This window comes from Mastomys coucha, unplaced genomic scaffold (genome assembly GCF_008632895.1).
Source record: "Mastomys coucha isolate ucsf_1 unplaced genomic scaffold, UCSF_Mcou_1 pScaffold14, whole genome shotgun sequence".
In the NCBI taxonomy this organism is placed as follows: Eukaryota; Metazoa; Chordata; class Mammalia; order Rodentia; family Muridae; genus Mastomys; species Mastomys coucha.
The window spans coordinates 68,644,832-68,664,272 of NW_022196896.1; the positions used below are offsets into that span (position 1 = coordinate 68,644,832).

Here is a 19,441-nt window from a genome sequence, read left to right on the forward strand (position 1 = left end):
AGGGGTGGGCAGGTAAGCTCCCTTCACAAACACTCCATGTCTCTAAAGCAAGTTTCCACGAAACTCCAAGTTCAACTATACGGAGATAATCTTCACTTACACAGGCACAAATTAATGTGGCTCAACCTGATACTTCAGGCAGGAGTATGGACCTTATACAAAAGAATTTAAAGAACACAACACACACGTTAACTGACCAGATTTAATTTCCCTGAGATTTTACCCCATAAAATGATATAAACTCCACTTGCCAGACCAGTGGTTATTAAAGTTTTCTGTGTAAACAAATCAGCCACATGGCTCCTCAAAGTGGCCCCCAGCAGGACTATGCTGGGGCTGGAACATGAACGTATCCCAGGACATGATGGTCTAGGCACCATGCTTTGAACAAGACACCAGACAAGATGAAATGTGAGTAACCTTTTACCAAACAAGAAGACAGAATAGAAAAACAACCATCACATTAACAAATTCCCAAAGTCACTAATACAAGGTAACAAGTGTTTCTCTAGGTACTGGTTGATTTTGGGTTTTCAGTATCTCCATGTGTCTTGCCAATTTTAAAGTCCAAGTTTGTTTCATTTAAAAAAATAAAGTGCTATGGTTTTATGAATACAAACATGGCTTCCATAAGCATTTGAAAGAAGAGTCCACTGTCTTTGAGAGTACAGTCTTGGTAGAAACTCTTCTGAGACCTTACTTTATTACATCATACCGCCCATTCAATCGCTGTCTCTCTGAGCCCCATCTCTGACATTCAGATGCTGTGTGAGGACATGGCCACCTACACCACGCTTTGGTCCCTTAAGAATTCTTAGTGCCTGTTGTTAAATTCACAGTGGAAAGTGCTTAAAAGTGAATTGGTTTTCTCACAGCCAGAGAGGAAAGGGGATAGCATTCAAGATAAAATAGACTTCCAACAGTCACAAATATTTGAGTTTATCCCACATACAACATCTAAAACTATGAGAACACCCTTTTTTTCTGATTTATAAATAAATTAGAGTTGTAAAAAATTAGTGCATTGAAGAACCACTCACAATTACATGTGTTAGGTTGAAAATGGGCATCTTCACACACTAAAGGAATCATCAAGAGGATTATATGGAATGTGGATTTGGGGTCTATGATCCCAGAAGTTGGGGCTCTGCACGAGCTGTCCAAAGTCCAAAGTGACTGAGTCTCAAAGAAGAGAGAAGGCAGCCCTCATAGTTGTTTGTTCCTGGTGCAGTCTGACTCCTGGGAGGAGGGAAAGGTGGTGTACCCCAATTGTAATCAGTAGGTTTAGGGGTCATGTACAGTTAACTATTAGAAACAGTGCAGTCTCCAATTTTTACTTTAATCCAAACTATCGTGTCTCAGTGTCCCTCGACCCCCCCCCCCCCATGAGAAATGGCTTCTGGGGCTTAAAAGCCCACAGGTCTGACCTCAGCAAGGCCCTGTGTATCTAAATGTCTGCGGATAAGTGCTCAACATCTGATGTTACCAGCTGAGAAAGCAACGGGCTAGTTTAAATAAAGCAGCTGCATTGCTCTCTGGGATTTGGGCAGAGAGCTGCTTTTGGGTTTTGGGATTACAGGGAGCTGCATTCCACACAGGTGATCAGCCCAAGATTGACACTCAGGCTTCTCTCCACATTTGCTCTCCCTCTCTTGTAGCATGCTGCCTTTCCCCCGGGAGCAAATGTTAACTCTACTGTGCCTGAATGGGAAGAGAAGCTTTCCAGGCCAGCTTCTGATACAGGGCAGGGCTGTGCTCAGTCTAAACTTTCTTTTCTGCGGCTGACTTCTGATGGCTCTGCTGGTACGCCTGTGCAGGTGAGGCACAGCCATGTGCGAATACTACACTTGGGCTACCCACTGTCTCTGAAATGCCCATCTTTGACCCTGAGTTGCCTGATTCTAAATCTGCTTCTCCAAGTGGTCCCAATCCTACTCCTGTTTGAGTCTCTCACTCCTATCCCCACTGGAGGGAGGTCTGTTTAGAGTCATGATTAAAATAGCCACCAGGGCTAAAGCCGCACCCAGGCTTGGGGGGCCACAGGGACTGATCACCTGGGCCACTCCAGAGAGAAGGGGGGCAAGGATGCGGCCCACCGCAGTCACGGACTGGCCCACACCTATGATGGTGCCGCTGGCCTGGGCTCCGCCCACACTCAGCTGGAGGTCCGTGATGCAGGTTCTCCCAATGGTGGTGGAGAACGACAGAAGCGTCGAGGACAAGACCACCATGGCCATGGAGCCGGTCGTGGAGTAGACCAGCAGCAGCAGGCATGTGAGAGCGCTGGAGTGCAGGAGGACCATGTGCAAGTTGTGTTTGTACAGCTGTAGAATGGGCCCCACAGCGAAGCCAGCCAGGGTGCCCAGGGCACTGGTGTAGCTGATGAGGTACCCTGTGGTCTTGGGCCGTACCCCAAAACGCTCCTCCAGGGCCAAGACGAAGTTACTGTAGTACAGCATGACGGCCACCCCCATTAGCAAGCGCATGAGGAATATGTCCCACAGTGTAGAAAAGATCAAGTTCTTCATGTCTTTCAAGGCCGACATGACTTCAACCCAGGGCGCCTGCACTTTCCTCTCACTCCTCCTAGCCGTAGAGGTGGTGGGTGCTCCCGGTAGTGTACCTTCTGACTTTACGGGTACTGTAGTGTGCTTCCGATCCAAGCTCCAATCATTGTCTGGGATGTTGAGGCTTGTTTCTCTCCAAGGTAACAGCCAGACTAGACCTATTGAAAGGGTGAGAGACTTGTTAAGGTGGCCAGTGTGCTGGATTCTCACAGTGGCTCCCAGAGAGGGGCGGTATAATGATAGGAAGGAGTATTTGTGTTAGAACGATCACTCAAGCCAGCATGCTCAACTCCTACAGTGGCTCTTTGTGTTCGAACATGTATTTGTGTTAGATCGATCTGGTGTTTTATACCAGATTTACTTGGTTGTGTTGAGACCAGCTTTCCCCCCATTCCCATGGTTCTCCTGTGGTCTCAGGATCCCAATAGACCCTTGAGCTCTATAAAAGCTATTGAAACTACACATGAAGTAGTCACTGTGTTCTCACTCATGTGCTGGCTTCTCCTGGGGGGCCACTTCATAGCTACATTCTTGAGTTCATCAAAGTATTCTTCTAAAGTAGCCATGTTCATTAAATGTATCCATGAGAAAGTTTCTCAACAAACTTTCTAACTACCTAACCACCTGCCCACTTATCTATCCATCCCTGTGAGCATACACAGTTCCCGGAGTGCTTTTCCAATGTGCTAATGACACCAGAAATACACAAATAAACAAGTCAAAGCCCAGTGAAAAAAGCCTGCCCTCATAAAACGCAGACCTAAAAATAGGCTTAGAGAGGACAGGGCAGGAGGTCCAAAGTCATCTTCAGCTACATAAAAATTTGGAAGCTAACCTGGGCTACAATGACACTTGGGCAAAACTGCTTTTGTGTAAAATCTCCCTGGTTCCTGTAGCCAGGCCACAAGCTTTGCTAGCACACATTAGACTAGGAGAGAAGACAAAAGAGACGTCCTCACAGTTCACACTGATAGACAGCAAGGCAGGAAATGAGCTTGAGTCTGTGAGACACCACAGTCTAATTTCTTACCAGGAGAAACACAGAGGAGGGCATGATGGAGCACTAGGATGAGGAAAATGGAGGCTTCTCACTTAAGCTGGCTACCTGGCTGAGGACCACCGAGAGCACCAGGACTCTGCACCTAGCTGGATCCTTCTCCCACTCCTCTGCTATGCTCTACCTTGCCCCAGGACTGCCCAGATATCTAAAGTGGGAGAAAGAGATCTCTATTATTTAGCCAGTGTAGTCAGGAACATGGGCAACGAATTGTACGTTCCTAATACACCCAACATCACAGGCTCAGGCTGAGGCACTATACCAAACAGCACCATCACTGGGATCTAATGATGCAGAAATGCGGTTCTCTAAGCAAAACCACCACCACCTTCATCAGAGCAGGTGGGTCCACTCGCAAGAATTCATAACACACATGGATGCAATAATGGACGTAACAGTCAGAAAGGGGGAGAGGCTATGGATTTGAGAGTAAGTGTGGGGGATGAGAAGACTGGGAGGAAAGATACAGGAGGGGCTGGAGAGAGGAAAGGGAAGGGCCAAGTGATTTATTTTAATCAAAATTTATCTTTAAATATTTTTTTTCTTTTTAAAAAAAGGAATCAATCACCATGCAGACATTCCCTCATTGGAGCAGACTGAAATTCCAGGGCTCCTCCCAAACCATCTCTGTGCAATCCCACTTTAATTACACAAGACATCAAGGAGTGTCAAGAGAGGTTCTAGAGCGCGTAGGCTAGGGGAAGCTGATTAAGACGGTCTGCGCCTATGTAGCCGTTAGAGGGGAGCATCAGCCTGTCGGCTGAACCCTTCTCAGTGTGGCTGCTCAGAAACACTTAGGCTCCTGACGGTTGTCCTCACTGAAGCGCTGTAGTAAGACCGCACTCTAATCCATTGGCTTCCCAGGTTGAACTTTGGTGTTGCCCTTTGCTTCCTTCTTGGAACGTTTTAAGGAGGGATGTGCATCCTTTAGCCTTCCCTGAGAAAGAGGTCTGTCTACAAAGAACCACCACAGTCATGCTTCTAAAAATATTAACCGTTTATCTTTTCTATTATCATAAACTTGTGTTTATGACCTGGGTGGAGGGGCATGCGGGTTCAGATCCTGATAGAAATTATAAAGTGGTTCTGTCACAACTGAAATTAAACACATGGACTTCGCTTCCTGGATCTGAAATTAACCCAACGTGGAGTGGATTGCTCATTATCACGCCCCAAGGTGAAGGTTCAAACCCCTGAAGTAAAATGGCATATGATTAAAGGGATGGGCAAACAGACAGTCTGCTTGGTTTCTCTCATTTACGAAGCTGTTTATCGAGACCTGTCCGTGCTGTGGTCTCTGATATGAAGAGACCACGAAGAGTCTCAGAGCACCTAGCTCACTCAAGGGTGGCAAAGCAGAGGAGGCATTTTTTTATTTATTGAATACCATGGAATATGTCCAGGGACATGAATAGAAGAGAGGTCATCCGGCATAATGCCAGCCCTTGTGCAGTATGTATGTAAGCATGATGTGAAAATAGCAACAAAATTTTGGAGGTGCTATAAAAAATCCTCTTTGTTCAGAATGGCCAGGCAGAGAAATGAAGCAAATGTCTGAAGTGAATGGTGACAGGAATGCAGGGAAAAACAAATGAGAAGAATCTGGGTTGCAGAGAAGGTGTTGGACAAGCCTTCCAATGGGAGCTATAGCTGCACAGGTGGGAGAGAACATGGCACTTGCATAGCTACTCTCTTTCAAAAAAACAAAAACAAAAGAGCAAAACAAAACAAAAATCTTCCACACTTCATTGAAAAACTTAACAGATCTATTAAAAATGGAGATGTTTTCATATAGGTTATAATAACTAAGATAATACATTATTACCGAACAAAATGATGGAATTGGTCCCTACATTTTGCCATAACCAAAAATGTACTTAAAATGGATCGAAGGTGAATGTCAGACCTAAACACACAATGCCCTGAAGAAAAGGGAGGAAAGCTACTTGTCAGAGCTGGTCTTGGCAAGCGTTGTTTCTGGTACACTATCACAAGGACAGGTAACAAAAGCACACAGTGACAGGGGACCCAGGGTAAGCTAAAAGGCTTCCACACAGCAGGAGAACAGTCTCTGAAGTTAATGGACAATGTAAAGAGTAGGTACTATTTGTAGTACTCAAATCTGATGCAAAGTTAATATTAAGTCACACAGAACCGAGCCATGGAGCAGAGATGTGGGCACAAAGTCATACTCCATGTGAGGGATTATTGGTAACTGCTCCTGGCCAGGAGAGGGAAAGTTTGCTCTAAGGATGTGGCCCCTGCTAGGTCTAACACCCTCCAGTGAATTAACATATGAGCATATGGACTGCACTAATGAGATTTTTTTGTTGTTGTTCTTGTTTTCTTATAAAGATATAAACTGATTGGATATGGAATGGAAAGTGAACCTTGGGAGAGATGAATTTCCTCAAAACACAATATATGGAATTCTTAAACAATTAAAAAAAAAAACAAACTATTTTATCTGAAGAGTAAGTGTATCCCAGACAAAAGGCTGGAAAAAAGGATCAAAATTTAACATTTCACACTGCTGCCTGACACATTTGTATCCAAAGTATTTCACAAGTGTAATAACATTATAACAATTAAATTTTTATAAATTCTTTTTTAAAAGTTAAAATCCTTTAAAAAAGAATTTATAAAAATTTAATTGTTATCTGGAGAGATGGCTCAGTGGTTAAAAGTGCCGACTGCTCTACTGAAGGTCGTGAGTTCAAATACCAGCAACCACATGGTGGCTCACAGCCATCCGTAATGAGATCTGATGCCTTCTGGGATATCTGAAGATAGCTACAGTGTACTTACATATAACAAATAAATAAATCTTTAAAAGAAAAAGTTAAAATCTGAATTATGCAAGGTATTCCTTCAACCAAAAGCAAAAATGCCAAACAAAATAAAGTAAGAGTTAGCAGGACTTGGATAAACATGTCTCCAACAAATGGTCACCAAAATGGTATCCAATATCATCACCAGCAAATGGAGTCCAAGTCACAGCTATACTAAGGTGTTACCTCCTCCTCTAGGGAAATTACTGAATGACATTGATGCTATGATAATGAGAAAGCCTGCACAGTGATAGTGGAATGCAAACCTGCCCAGTCACCATGAGAACAAGAAAGAGTGCCCATGGCAGGGACTACGTGACACAGTTCCCACCCTTGGAACAGAGCCAGCAGGGCATGGACCTCCACACTTGCTGATGGTTGCTGGGTGTAAGGCTTGCTTATATGAAATATAAGCATATTTCAAGTATTTGAAGTATGCATACTTCATACTTATATGAACGTTTTAAGGAGGGGTATGCATCCTTTGATACTTCATACTTATACGAAGTATGCATAGTTTACTTCAGTCTGAGAGGCAAGCATGTGTCTATGTCCTTAGCAAAAATGGTAAATGCTGCGACCTTCAGGATAGTCCTTAAGGCTATAGGACAGAACTCTGAAAACATGAATTTAAAAGTATATAAGTTTTCAAACTATACAAGATGTAAGGCTGTGATATGAATTATATGAAGGGCTTCACAAATCACAAAGACCAGAGGCAGCTGCACTATAAGCCAGGTTGCCAGAAAGATTCAAAGGCAGGGAGATACCTGAGTTCGAGGCCAGCCTGGGAAAGAGAGAATTTAGGCCCAGGTATGGTGGGAGCGGTGATCTCAGAGCTAGATCCCATCCAGCTAGCTTATTGTCTGTGCTTATAAAGGCAGGCAGGTCTCTGAACTGATTTGCAATGTTAAGAAACATGTGCTTGCTTTCTTTTCCTAGTAATCAAGGGGCTAAGGTAAAAAAAAATGCTGATTGGTGGGATAACCAAAAGGAAACCTGGGATGGATGATTGAATTGATATGTAAATAAAAGCCTGGGCTTTAGTCTGGGAGAACTGAGCTGTCTGGTGATCTTTAGAAAGCTGTCTCAAGCAGAAGACAGGCTGTTAGCTTGTTCCTACAAGCTAACTTTGACTCCCAGGGTTTTTTTTGTTTGGTTGGTTGGTTTTTTGGTTAGTTTTTTTTTTCTTTTGCGACTTCCAAACACCTCTTCCTCAGGACCCTCTCTCCAAGCTGAGGCTGGTCCTTCACAAGAGGACCATCAAATTAACTTTCATTATTGAACAACTCTGCCTACTCTATTATTATCATTATTATACTAATGTGTATGTGAGTGTATGTGTCAGTGTGAGTTATATATGCACAAGTAGGGCCCTGGACTGCTGTCTGGGTTTGTGGTGCTACAGCAGCTAGGGTCTGTTACCAGAAGAGGCCAAGTAGATGTCCCTGTTCTGGACTGCCTCCCGGGGCCATGTTGATGTCTGAGGGTTGTGCAGAACTGGCTGCACCCCCAGTCCGGACTTCATGGGAGAGCTGGCCCTGAGAGCAGGAGAGTTGACCCTAACATTCACCAGATGCAGTACTCAGGAGAGCAGGGTCCACACAGGTCCAAGAAGCACAGTAGAGCTTGCTCTGGTTGCATGAGAACTTGTGAGTCAGACTTGAGGACATAAGTGTGGGACAGCTGGCTCTGCCACCTATCTGCTGTGCTGGCTTGACTATGCTTGACCCACGGAGTGGCACAATTAGGAGATATGGCCTTGCTGTAAGAAGTGTATCACTGTCGGGGTGGACTTTGAGACTCCTATGCTCAAGCTCCATCCAGTGTAGAAGACAGCCTCTTTCTGGCTGCCTACAGAAGCCAGTCACCTTCTACTGCCTGCAGATGAAGGTGTAGAACTCGTGGCTCCTCCAGTACTATGTCTGCCTGGACCTGCCATGCTTCCTGTCATGATGATGATGGGCTAAACTTTGAAACTGTATGCCAGCTCCAATGAAATGTTTTATGTATAAGAGTTGCCTTGGTTATGGTATCTCTTCACAGCAATAAAGCCCTAGCTAAGAAATCTGCTATGCAGTGCTATGGGCAAGGGAAAGATGCTCTCCCCCATTCATTGCCCTCACCTCCTGCAGTGGGTGGGAGAGCTGGCCCTGCCCCTCACCTGCTGCAGCATTCAGAAGAATGGACCCTGCCCCTTAACTGGCCAGTACCATAGAGTTGGTCCTGGTTGTAGGGGATGCAGGTGAGCCATCCCCAAGGGTGTGAGAGCAAGAAAGCTGTACTAGCCCACTGACTGCTGCAGCACTTGGTAGAATAGGCCCTGTACCCTCATCTGGGCAGTACAATAGAGCTGGCCCTGCTGGCTTAGGTGGGGCCAGAGAGTTGGCTCTGCCCCTGGCAGTTGTGCCATTGGATGAGCTAGGCAGGCCAGTGCTGGAGAGCTTGCCCTGGTGTTGAGCGTGCTGGAGAGCTGGCAGGCTGACCGGCTTACATACCTCCTAGGCCCCGACCCAGGGCTTTGAGTTGGCCAGCCCAACATCTACCCCATTGATAACTGCTGGAGATTATGAAGAAACCAGTCCTAGAGATAGATCCAAAGCTGTAGGACTTCCATGATACAGGGCAACAACAGGATATTCAAGAGGGGTCCCAGTGAATCCCAGTGTTGACAGCGTGGCAGAAGTCAGAGGGCTCAAACCAGACCAGCAACTCACTGCAATCATCATTTGCAAGCAAAGAAGTATAGACAAAAGGGTTTTTTTCTTTTGTTGGGGAGGTTGCAAGGGCAGAGTGCAGATAGGAGGGAATAGGGACATGAGGGGGATGGGGTGCATGATGGGAAACTCACTGAGAACAGATAAAATGTTACAAAGAATCACAAAAAGACAGAAGTGGGTAGACTTGTGAGTTTTAGGTAGTGTCCAACAGCGAACTCACCAGCATTGAGGAGGAAGACAGAGCAGCAAATGAAGGCTGTCACATAGAAGCCACCATCCAGTTCAGTCAGATACCCGCCGACCACGGGACCCAAGATGAAGCCTACGCCCGAGGCTGTGTTGAACTGTCCCAGCACAAGTGGCCGCTCCTTCTCTGTGACCAGGTCAGAAAGCAGTGCTCTGGAGATGGAGAGGGTATGTTTAAAAATACCTGCAAGGGAGAGGAGATGTGCACTGTGATCTTCAGAACGCTGAAGGAGCAGACCCCTTCTGGGCTGCTCTTTATCGCTGAGCCAAATAAAGTTCTTGTTTCCATTTTCTCTGAACTGCTACGGGTTGCAGGACTTGCCCTATCATAAATGGACTCCAAAGACAGAACAGTTATCTGGCTGGTCACATCTAGGATTGAGTGCGTTAGATTTCAGCTTACCCATATCTCATCTTGACACCCCAACATCCTTTGTTATCCAAATGAAATTCCTTGTGGCTATTAGGTCTCAGGCAGCACAACTACCCAGAAATGACCTTAATACGGACTACAGAAGGATTTCTGGAGTTTAAATAAACCCTAGCATTCCTCAGGAATTTGTGAAACTGAAGATAGTTCCCATCTGCCAAAGGAGCCATTTCCCTCAGCTCTAGCAGAAGGGAGAGATGGCTACCAGTGGTTGCATATCGAAGCCCATGCTGGCCCCGAGCCTCCCTCAGTATCACAAGCACTGGTTATACATCTCCAAGCCCATGTGAGCATCGTAGCTCTTTGCACCAGCTTCACTTCCCTCCTCTTTATAACTCAAGGTTTCCCCACTGCCTGCTGTTCTCTCCTCTCTCTCTCTCTCTCTCTCTCTCTCTCCCTCTCTCTCTCTCTCTCCCTCCCTCCCTCCCTCCCTCCCTCCCTCCCTCTCTCTCTCTCTCTCTCTCTCTCTCTCTCTCTCTCCTCTTTCTGTCTCTTGATATCTACTTATATTCTTCCAGTATGCTCTATTCTACCTCTTGCTATCTCTCTGCCTCTCTCTATTTGTCTGTTTCTTGATATCTACTTACTCTCTCTCTCTGTGCATGCTATATTATCTCTCTTGCTATCTCTCTCCCCCTCTCCTCCCTCCCTCTGTCTGTATGTCTTGTCTGTCTGTCTCTTGCTATCTCACTATACTCTCTATGTTCTCCCACTCTCCATGTCCAAACTGCTGGCCATAACCGGTCTCCTCCTTTCTTTCTCTGCTCTGGATGTTTTCTCTTTTTGTTTGATCCCCAATAAAACCCATAACCACACAACTGGGCTTTCATGTTGTACGTCTCTTTACTGCACTCGCTCACATACAGTGGCTTTCTCACAGTTTACCTGGTTACGAGGGTTTCTTTGCTCACTCACTACAAATATTACTACACCACCACTGATCCACCTGTGGATAAAGCAATGAGCTAACCAAAAATAAATAAATAAATAAATAAATAAACCCATAAATTACCAGCAAAATTCACCCTCATGGAATGTAGATTTTTTTCCCTTGGCTAAAGTATACAGAATATATTACAAGGTAATTAGGGATATGGGCAGGAACAGTGAAGAAACTTATGAGAAAAAACCATGAGGCACCTTCATCTAACCAAGTGCGACTGCCATACACTAGTCAGGCTCTAGTGGCTATGACTGTGTCTTCATATGACCAATGTCAACTGCTTCCTACTTGTCAGAGACTTACAAGTTTGTGTGCTGACTACCTGATGACTTCAGCATGACTGTAGGCTCCTGAGAATTATCTGACATCCAGTGAGGAATACTTAGGAATATATTGATGAGCCTGGGAATGGTTGCCAGACATTTTAGTCAACCCCTATGAGCTCCTTGCAGATCACTGAACATCATTTCAAGCTGTAACATGACATCATATCTTCTGCTGGGTTCCTTACCTAACAGAAATGGTGGAGTATAGAGAGGTGCAGTACTGAAGACACACCATCAATCAAACAATAATATAATAAATGCAATACCAGGATGCACGTGAACAACTATTAATTATAATTTAGAATGTACTGGTGGTGTTGGATTGTGGACCACACTTAGGAGGGAGCTTCTAAATATATAGCCAACAGCAAAACCACGGATACGTGGGAGGGTGACATCAATAACTTTCCTATTCCACATGCATGACAGCTTCAAATGAGCTGACCCTCAGCAGTGTGTTAGTGGTAGAGCGCTCTTCTCTGTGGTGTTAATGGAACGAGAAGCTTAACTCGATGAAGGCTGATGTGCTGTGTAGCAGCCTTGTGACTAGGGTACAGAGCCTGTTCATGCCCTACTAGCTAAGGAAAAACAATGGGTAAGATTTGGAGCTCTGGATGCTAAGAAAGTCAAGGAGGGATACAGTTTCCACAGCTGGTCCCCTCCCACTAGAAACCTAAGGGTATAGTTTCTAAGAGTTGATAATATGTGTCTCAATGAAGGTCCAAGGTGAATGCTATCTCAAGGTGTTAAGAGCAGTCAAGAGCAGTCAAGAGCAGTCTGGAAGAAGAAGACCAAGTCCAGGTTCTCCTACATAGGAATGTCAGCAGTCAAATCTCGAGGGAGCTTCAGCAAAGCTTCTAAGCCACATCTCTGTGTGAATCACAGAGCACAGAGCTAGCTGAAGGCACCTCACATGGTCTTAATTGTCTGAACACCAAGAGGCAAGGCAACAGAAAAGAGGCAGATCAGGTACAGCAGAATAATTCACACTAACGAGTCTGAGAGGCTCTGTCATCGTAGGCGAGGATGGGAGCTTCGAATAAATTACCAGAGGGGCTGCTAATAGTAAATGCTCAATAAACAGCAACAATAATCAAGTGACCACTGCCGCCATTACTCTGCGGGCGAGCACTCGTTGAAGAGACATGGTCCAGCAGGCTCAGGTTCACACAGAGACATACACTGAGAACACATCCTCTGGGATCATGACTCACCCACGGGGACTCTAGCCAGTGTAAACAGGAACACATTGGTGGACATTCCGAGGAGGAGATAGCCCAGGGCACTGAGTAGAATGCAGAGCAGCAAGGAGGACCGTCTTCCGACCATATCACTCCAGCAGCCCTGAGAGGAACAAGCAGAGGTCTCCAATAGCATGGAGCACCACACAGATACCAATGCAACATGGCCCCAGGAGATGTCAGGGAGTCGGAGGGGTCGTGCCCTGCGCCACATGCTAGTTTATCTAACCATCCCACAAGGTGAGACATGCCGCCTGATGGTCCGGGAGCCAACAAATTCACCGGTTGGGGAAATAAACGGTCAAGTTACAAAGCCTCATTTCCATCTTCACTTTTATGGTTTTATGCAACTACATCCCTCAGAAGTCGGGCTGTTTAGGGAATTTAAAGAATATTGAAAATGAAAGTGAATGAGAAATATAGCACCTGGGCTGCTAAATCTACGTAAGCACAGGCCAGGGTGGAAGAAAGAGGCTTAGAGAGGGGTGTGCTGCCCAGGGTGGAGGGCAAGGGGCTGAGGGGGCCAGGCCAGTTCTTTGCTCTGATACCTCCTCTATCCCTCACAGAAAAACACTGAGCCTTCTAGCTGGATGGCAGAGCGAGTCAGAGAATGTCGGAGTCACCGCCTGCAGCTTCATTGGCCTGTCTGCACTTCTTTCTCTTCCTACAGTTTAGAGCATCCTTAACTTGAACATTAGGTAGATTTAACATTTTTAAAAGATGCATTATTATTTTATGTGTGAGTGTTTTTTCTGTATCACATGTTCATGGAGCCCAAGGAGGACATAAGAGAACACTGGATCAGGCTGGGCAAAGTGGCACATGCAGTTACACCCAGCACTTGAGAAGCAGGCAAACCTTCGCAGGCTCAAGGCTAGCCTGGTCTACCTAGGGGCTTCCACGATACAAATAACTACACAGAGACAATGTGCCTCTGATAAAATAAAAAAATAAAATAAAATAAAATAAAATAAACTATAGGACATTGTATTCCCTGGAAATAGAGCCACAGGCAGTTGTGAGCTATGCTGTGGTGCTAAGAACTGAAGCTGGGTCCTCTGAAAGAGCAGAGGGTGCTCTCAACTGCTGAACCCTCTCCTCAGTACATGCCAATTTAGTGTGTTAAAAGCCTGAAATAAAGATAAATCAAGGAGTAACTGTTTACCCACTTGACAATATTTATAGATCCTCATTCAATGCCTTTTAAAAGCTATTCCTTGACCAGGAAGCAGCCAGGAAAACACAAGTCAAATGTGAGATGCCAGCCACTTGCTTCCATCAGTCGCTCCTGGCAACCTGTGAGTCTAGCTGATTACTGAACTTACTGAGGCCTCCAGACCTCCAAGGGCTGCGTGGTGGGAGGTGGGGAGGGGGGACAGTTTGCTCACTAACAGTCTCTGGATTTCAGACAACCAAGTGTCCAGAAGAGGGAGAAAATCACTTCTGATTCCCTCTGTACCATCTTTTAAAGTTCTACCAAATGCTCTCATAAATTACGAGACAGTAAGTTCAGTGTACACACTTCCGTACAGAATCGTAGAAATGCAGGTGGATTTGACTGCAATCAATTAAATGAATCAAACCATAGGTGATAGCTTCTGTTTATATTATTTTTCTCAAAAGTCAGCATTGAGTCACAGGGTCAGCATGTTATGATGTCATACATTCTCCCCCAACGCGTACTAAGGGCTCAGTGTGCCTCACACAAGAAGACATCTGAGTCTTTGAAGCACCCATCTTTCCAAGAGCCAAAGGTTGGAGGACAGGATTCTACCCAGACTCTTACCTAACAAAGCTGTATTTTATAACCACTGGCACATCCACTGATCAGTAACCCCTGAGCCTCCATTTCATAAGCGCACAATGGAGGACCCGCAGTGGCACGTGCCTAAGAGCTGGAGATGGGCTGCCAGTTAGAGAATAAACTATTCGATGGAGGTGGAGGATAGCTTACCACAAAGGTGCTGGAAAAGAGTTGCAAAATGCCATACGAGGAGCCTGAAAAACAATCGGTAATGTTAGAAAAGGCGTGGGTGTGGCTAAATGAGCATGGCAACAATTGCATAGAAACCAGCAGAAAACTAACGGAAAGGGCATGTCCAAGAAGCTAAACTGTTTTACGTCTTCTCTAAAACAATTTAAAGGTCTCCAAAATAAAATGTGAGCAAGCAGATGAGAAGGACAACAAGGGCCAGTCTTGGGGACCCTGGAAGTAGCCCTGCTCTGTCTCAGAGAGCAAACATCAGAATCCTGGAAAACCAGGACCCAGTGCTGAATTTTTAACACTTACTCACACAGATCAAGCATTCTAGAGGTGAGAGAAGAAGGAGAAGGCCCATTATATTCATGACTAGAAATATCTAAGTGATATGGGCTAATTACAATGACAAAGAGTGGTGTAAATAAAATGAGCACATTTTAAACAGAAAAGGCTCTGTTTATTTAAGGAACTTACAGAGTCCCTTCCTTCCCCTCCCTCGTTACGCAGCAGGTCCACTGGCTTTTTCTAAAGGTTGACAGGCTACCAAGTGGTCAGCATAATTCAATGTACATATTTTGAGGGGGAAATAAGAAGCAGAGCAGGGATCAGGATATGTACGTATATGTGTGTGCATATATATGTATATGTTATGTCTATATACACATATATGTATATATACATACACAGAGGTGATGTGGAAAACTGCCTAGCTTCTTCGCCAACTTGTGAAGGACTCTAGGGCAGTTAGCATTAAGGGTTTTTTGGTGCTTAGCATGCACAGTTCTAAGCCCCCAGGTATTCCTGCCTCTTTTACAAATTGAGAAAATTTGGATGGAATTTCATGCCGCATGGGCAGAAAGTTCATGGGCTTCTGAGATGTGCTGGTGGTTTGGAAAGCTTGCAGTTAGTGTCCCAAAGTGGTCACCCAAACAAACCTTTTCCCATTAGGTGTGACTTCCATAGACTGCCCCTTTGGACTCGCAGTGGACAGGAAGCCAGAGGCTGTGCCTTGCCTGCAACATACCCGGCCCAAACTACCAGAGGCCCAGAAAGCAGCTCTTCCATCAGTATTGGGCTGTGGAAATAACTCACACCTCAAAGCCTTCCTGAAGGCAGGTGTTTAGGGAAGGATTAGGCCCATTTGCTCCAGGGTGGTACCTGGAAACACGCTGTAAAGTCATTCCGTTTCCTATTCGCTTTTGGGTGAGATTTGGTTAAGGGCTGAGTTATTTTTCGGAGCATTTGAAAATCCATGTTTTGCAAATAAGAAGGTTTATAAACACCCACCTACTATTCCAGCAACTATGGGACTTACTCCAAGGGATCTGACATGAAGATTCAGCAATGGGACCACCATGCTGACACCAAACAGGTCCTGTGAAACCAAAGAGGGGCTCGAGTTAGTACTGGAGCTTAGTGATATTTAAACTGGTGACCCCAACACTATAATTCAATTTCAAACACAAAACCTACATCTAAACTTCTGAACAAAGACGAAACCATAGCAGTAGACCACCACAGCCAGGTTAAAAGTTATGATGGAATCCGGGTAAGTCTGAATGCCTGACTAGTTTGCAGGCCAGGGTCATTTTTCATTTTAGCTTCCTTGTAACTGGCCTTTAACATTCAAAGAGGATGCCCAGCGCAAGTCCCCCCACCTGAAACAAAACAAGAATGAACTGAAAGACCCCAGTGTTACGCGGATGATGCAGGAAGGCTGGTCTGCATTTATCGGTAAAGCTGTCTTTGCTTCAGTAAGAATCTCAAGTTACAGAAAAGGACGGACTGACCGGAATCTGTAGTTTTTGAGACAGCCTCATTATGTAGCCCAGGATGGCCTTTCTCCTCGGCCTCCTGAGAACTGGTGTTACAAGCATGTTCCACCCCGCTAGGCTTCTGTCACATATCAATATCTGAGCCCAGGAAAGCATGCAGAAGGTGGAAGGCCGGTGAAATACTGATATCCATAGACTAAGAACTATGGAAGGTATAACATCGGCTCATAAGCAAGAGATGGCAATATCACCTTAGCACTCAGTGGCTCTAAAATATCACTCCTTTTTACCAGGAAAGCTAGTGGCTGACTCTTTCTTAGAAAGTTCTATTGTAAAATCTCTCCTCCTTTACTACAATGAGCACTTCCTTCCTGATCTGCACTTCCTACAGAGCCACCATTGTTCATACTATACATCTGACAGCCCATGTGCTTGCATCCCTTCATAAGGCAGTCAGCATGATGGGACCACCTAACTAACCTTCCCCTGCGCATCAGCCTTTCCCAACAGAAACTGATGAATGCATGCGAGCTTCTCTGCCTTGTACAGGGAATGAAACCCAGAGTTTCTCCACTGGTGTACTATCTCGATGCAGATAAATTGTCACCTGCTACGGGCTGGGAAGAGGGAAAAGAGCCTGACCAGGTATCTGAACAAAAGCAGATGAACTCACAGACCTCAACCCCATCTTACTTTAACAAAAATTCGCCAAAGGAATGGGCTTAGTATTCCTAGTAAAAGAGATTAAAATATCCAAAGTACTGAGAGCTAAAACTAGAACATTTGGCAAATGACTTCTCTGATCTTACGCCGTTCCTCTTCCAATCAGAAACTATTTTCTGAAGCCTTTGGGGTCTCAGAGTACATGAAAACAGCGACTAAACTGTGCATAATATCATCTTTTACCTAAAAAGTCAGCATAAGCTCCTTCAACAATACATATAGATATAGCTGCATAAGATAAGACTCTTTACAACATTTCTCATTGAAAAAAAAAAGATTCTTAACCTTTTAAAAGCTATTTGGAAATCATATGTATTTCCCTCAAGATGTGCTCTTGGATATATTATTCTCTTAAATATATTATTACATGTCTCAAAATTTTACATCAGACTGGGTTTACCATGTGCACGGCATATGGAAAACAGGAGAGGCTGTGAGTATCCAAGTCTGTGTTGGAAGGCTGCACAGAATGAATGATGCATGAACTGCTAGATTTCATTGTAATTTCCAAACTCTTCTGAATTCTAACTCCTAGTAGTTGCCGTTACCCTCTGGGTGATGTCTGAATGTTCCAAGTGAGGGCCTGTGTCTTTTCCACAAATAACCTAGGTTCCCTCTGGGGTGGGGCCTCAGAAGGTTGGAGACATACATCGCCCCTCGTGGATGGCAGTCAGCATCCTTTCCCAGAACAATCGACACTCAGCAGCTTTGAATTCTGAATAACCAGACTACACAGTGGAAGTAAGCAAGATCTGCATCCCTAAAGTACAACCAAAAAGCAAGGATGTTAGACTCTACAGTCAAGCCTAAGAAGGGAAACTGTTTATCTTGGGACCTGCAAAGTACACATTAGGCAGAGATGTCTCTCAGGCATAGTACTCAAACCTCCTAGCTCGGTAAATACATTTGGTGAAATCTACTTTCTTCAAGACTCTAACAAGTGATAATTAAACAGAACCTCTACCAACTATTGGACAATTTGAAATCCAAACAGAGGCTGCCTCTCTGCTCCTCAGCTACATGGCTCAGCATGCTAACTCCTAATTCCAGCAACCCTTCCAGTCTGGAAAAAAAGAGTAGACTAACTTCATCTGGACAGGGAACAATAGGAATTGTTTCATCAGGTTCAGTGCCAAACAGATAGATACTTGCCACAAAGCCTTTTCCCATTGATCATTCAACTAATTGGTTCTGTCTGCCTGATGATGAAATCCTATCTTAAGATTTTTTCCTGCTGCTTATAACCAGACCTATTGAACCGAACCTAGCCTTGAAAGAGGAGCCAGTGTGAATCAGGGTCCCTGCACTGAATATGGTCCAAGACTAAAACTGTAAATTCTCTGGAAGCAGAAACTGCTTATGATGTCAGTGCTCCAGGGCTTGTACCACATGCCCACACGCGGCAGGCATTCAGAAACTTCATGAATATTCATTAACAATGAAACTTCATTAATAAACGGATGGATGGAAGAATAACTTCTGAACCTTCTCATTCTACAGGGTAAAGGACTCTTTGTGAACCAAACCAATACACACATGCACATAAATTATAACAAAACAAAAACACGTGCCATTTTGCCAAAGGCAGTCGTGTGCAGTTCACCGTGACTGACTTCCAATTTCCAACTTCCAGGCCTCCAGTGTAGACTGGGTCAAGGAGCCACCTGAGGTCGGTGGTGAAAGGACAAGAGGAGGCACCTCACAGCACATTCCAAGGCTCCGGGCTGGACCTGTGTAAAAGCCTGGGAACTTGAGGTAAACGCAGCCCTTTCCAGGACCCCAGGTCTGCAGAGACTCTGCTTTTCCCCCAGCCCCGGGGCGGGCACTCACCAAGAAGCCTACCAGGTAGAGACAGAGCAGGAAGCGGCGGGAGCTCACAGCACTGGATGATGCTGTGGCCGTCACCGGGGTCTCCGAGGGTAGACCTTCCCCCGAGGCCCCGCGCCCCCGGACCCCCAGCGCCATTCCCCAGCGGGCTGGGGGTGCGGACAGCCTAGCCGCCTGCAGACCACACCCCCGCCGTGGCCACGCCCAGGATTGACCACGCCCATGGCGGAAGCGAGCGGTGTGCGCCTGCGCAGATGGAAGGTCGCGCCGCTGAAAGGGCTGCCAGACTACCTACTGCCGGCGTCTTAATTCAAGATCGCAAGTTCTGTGACAAGTGACTGGTGCCATCTTTCCTCGCTCCCTGGTGGTGTAAGGCAGGGAGGAATTGTGCCTTTTTGCTAGTACCAGGTTTTCTTCAGTGATAGCCGTTCTGGCCTTAAGGATCACAGACCCAGGGCCCTACTTCCTACTTGGCTTGTCAGAGCTGGAACAAGTTAAGGTAGCGGTGGAAGCTTTCTTGTGCATTTGAAAAGCAATGGGTAGTAATTTAGAGAGACTTCTAGATATCTGTGAAGCCTATATAGTATTATTAGTCAGCACTTCGTAGCTCTACAAGGGAAACGGGACAGAAATAGGCTCAGAGTTGGGCCTCGGGGAGTAACAGCAGCACACCACGAAGAGTGTGAAGAATGGTGAATAATAAACGTACAGTAAAGAGATACACAACGTTATGGGATACATGGCATAAGGATGTGTGCGCCTTGGTGTGCTTGT

General features: G+C 45.4%; 1 protein-coding gene across 3 annotated transcripts; it reads right to left on the reverse strand.

Annotated features, from left to right (window-relative positions):
- Nucleotides 1-410: 410 nt before the first annotated feature.
- Nucleotides 411-18,856, reverse strand: Mfsd9 (major facilitator superfamily domain containing 9). 3 transcript variants are annotated; one of them, XM_031367344.1, is made up of 7 exons: nt 18,671-18,782; nt 18,412-18,582; nt 15,630-15,717; nt 14,316-14,359; nt 12,335-12,464; nt 9,396-9,605; nt 411-2,725 (listed from the first exon to the last, which is right to left on the reverse strand). In XM_031367344.1, exons 2-7 carry the CDS (start codon nt 18,412-18,414, stop codon nt 1,932-1,934), a joined length of 1,269 nt encoding a protein of 422 aa, XP_031223204.1. In that variant the 5' UTR covers nt 18,415-18,582; nt 18,671-18,782; the 3' UTR covers nt 411-1,931. The 3 variants fall into 3 exon arrangements, with proteins under 3 accessions (XP_031223204.1, XP_031223202.1, XP_031223201.1); XM_031367342.1 differs by lacking the exon at nt 18,412-18,582 and having other exon boundaries at nt 18,683-18,856; XM_031367341.1 differs by lacking the exon at nt 18,412-18,582 and having other exon boundaries at nt 18,671-18,856.
- Between the last annotated feature and the right edge of the window lie 585 nt (nt 18,857-19,441).

What these genes read in the sequence shown, in the direction of transcription:
- Mfsd9 (XM_031367341.1), bottom strand. Translation starts at nt 18,805, where the DNA reads ATGGCGCTGGGGGTCCGGGGGCGCGGGGCCTCGGGGGAAGGTCTACCC. An exon ending in TCTACCTGGTAGGCTTCTTG is followed by an intron (nt 15,718 to 18,670) that starts GTGAGTGCCCGC and finishes TTGGTTTCACAG; the next exon opens with GACCTGTTTGGTGTCAGCAT. An exon ending in CATAGTTGCTGGAATAGTAG is followed by an intron (nt 14,360 to 15,629) that starts GTGGGTGTTTAT and finishes ATTGTTTTTCAG; the next exon opens with GCTCCTCGTATGGCATTTTG.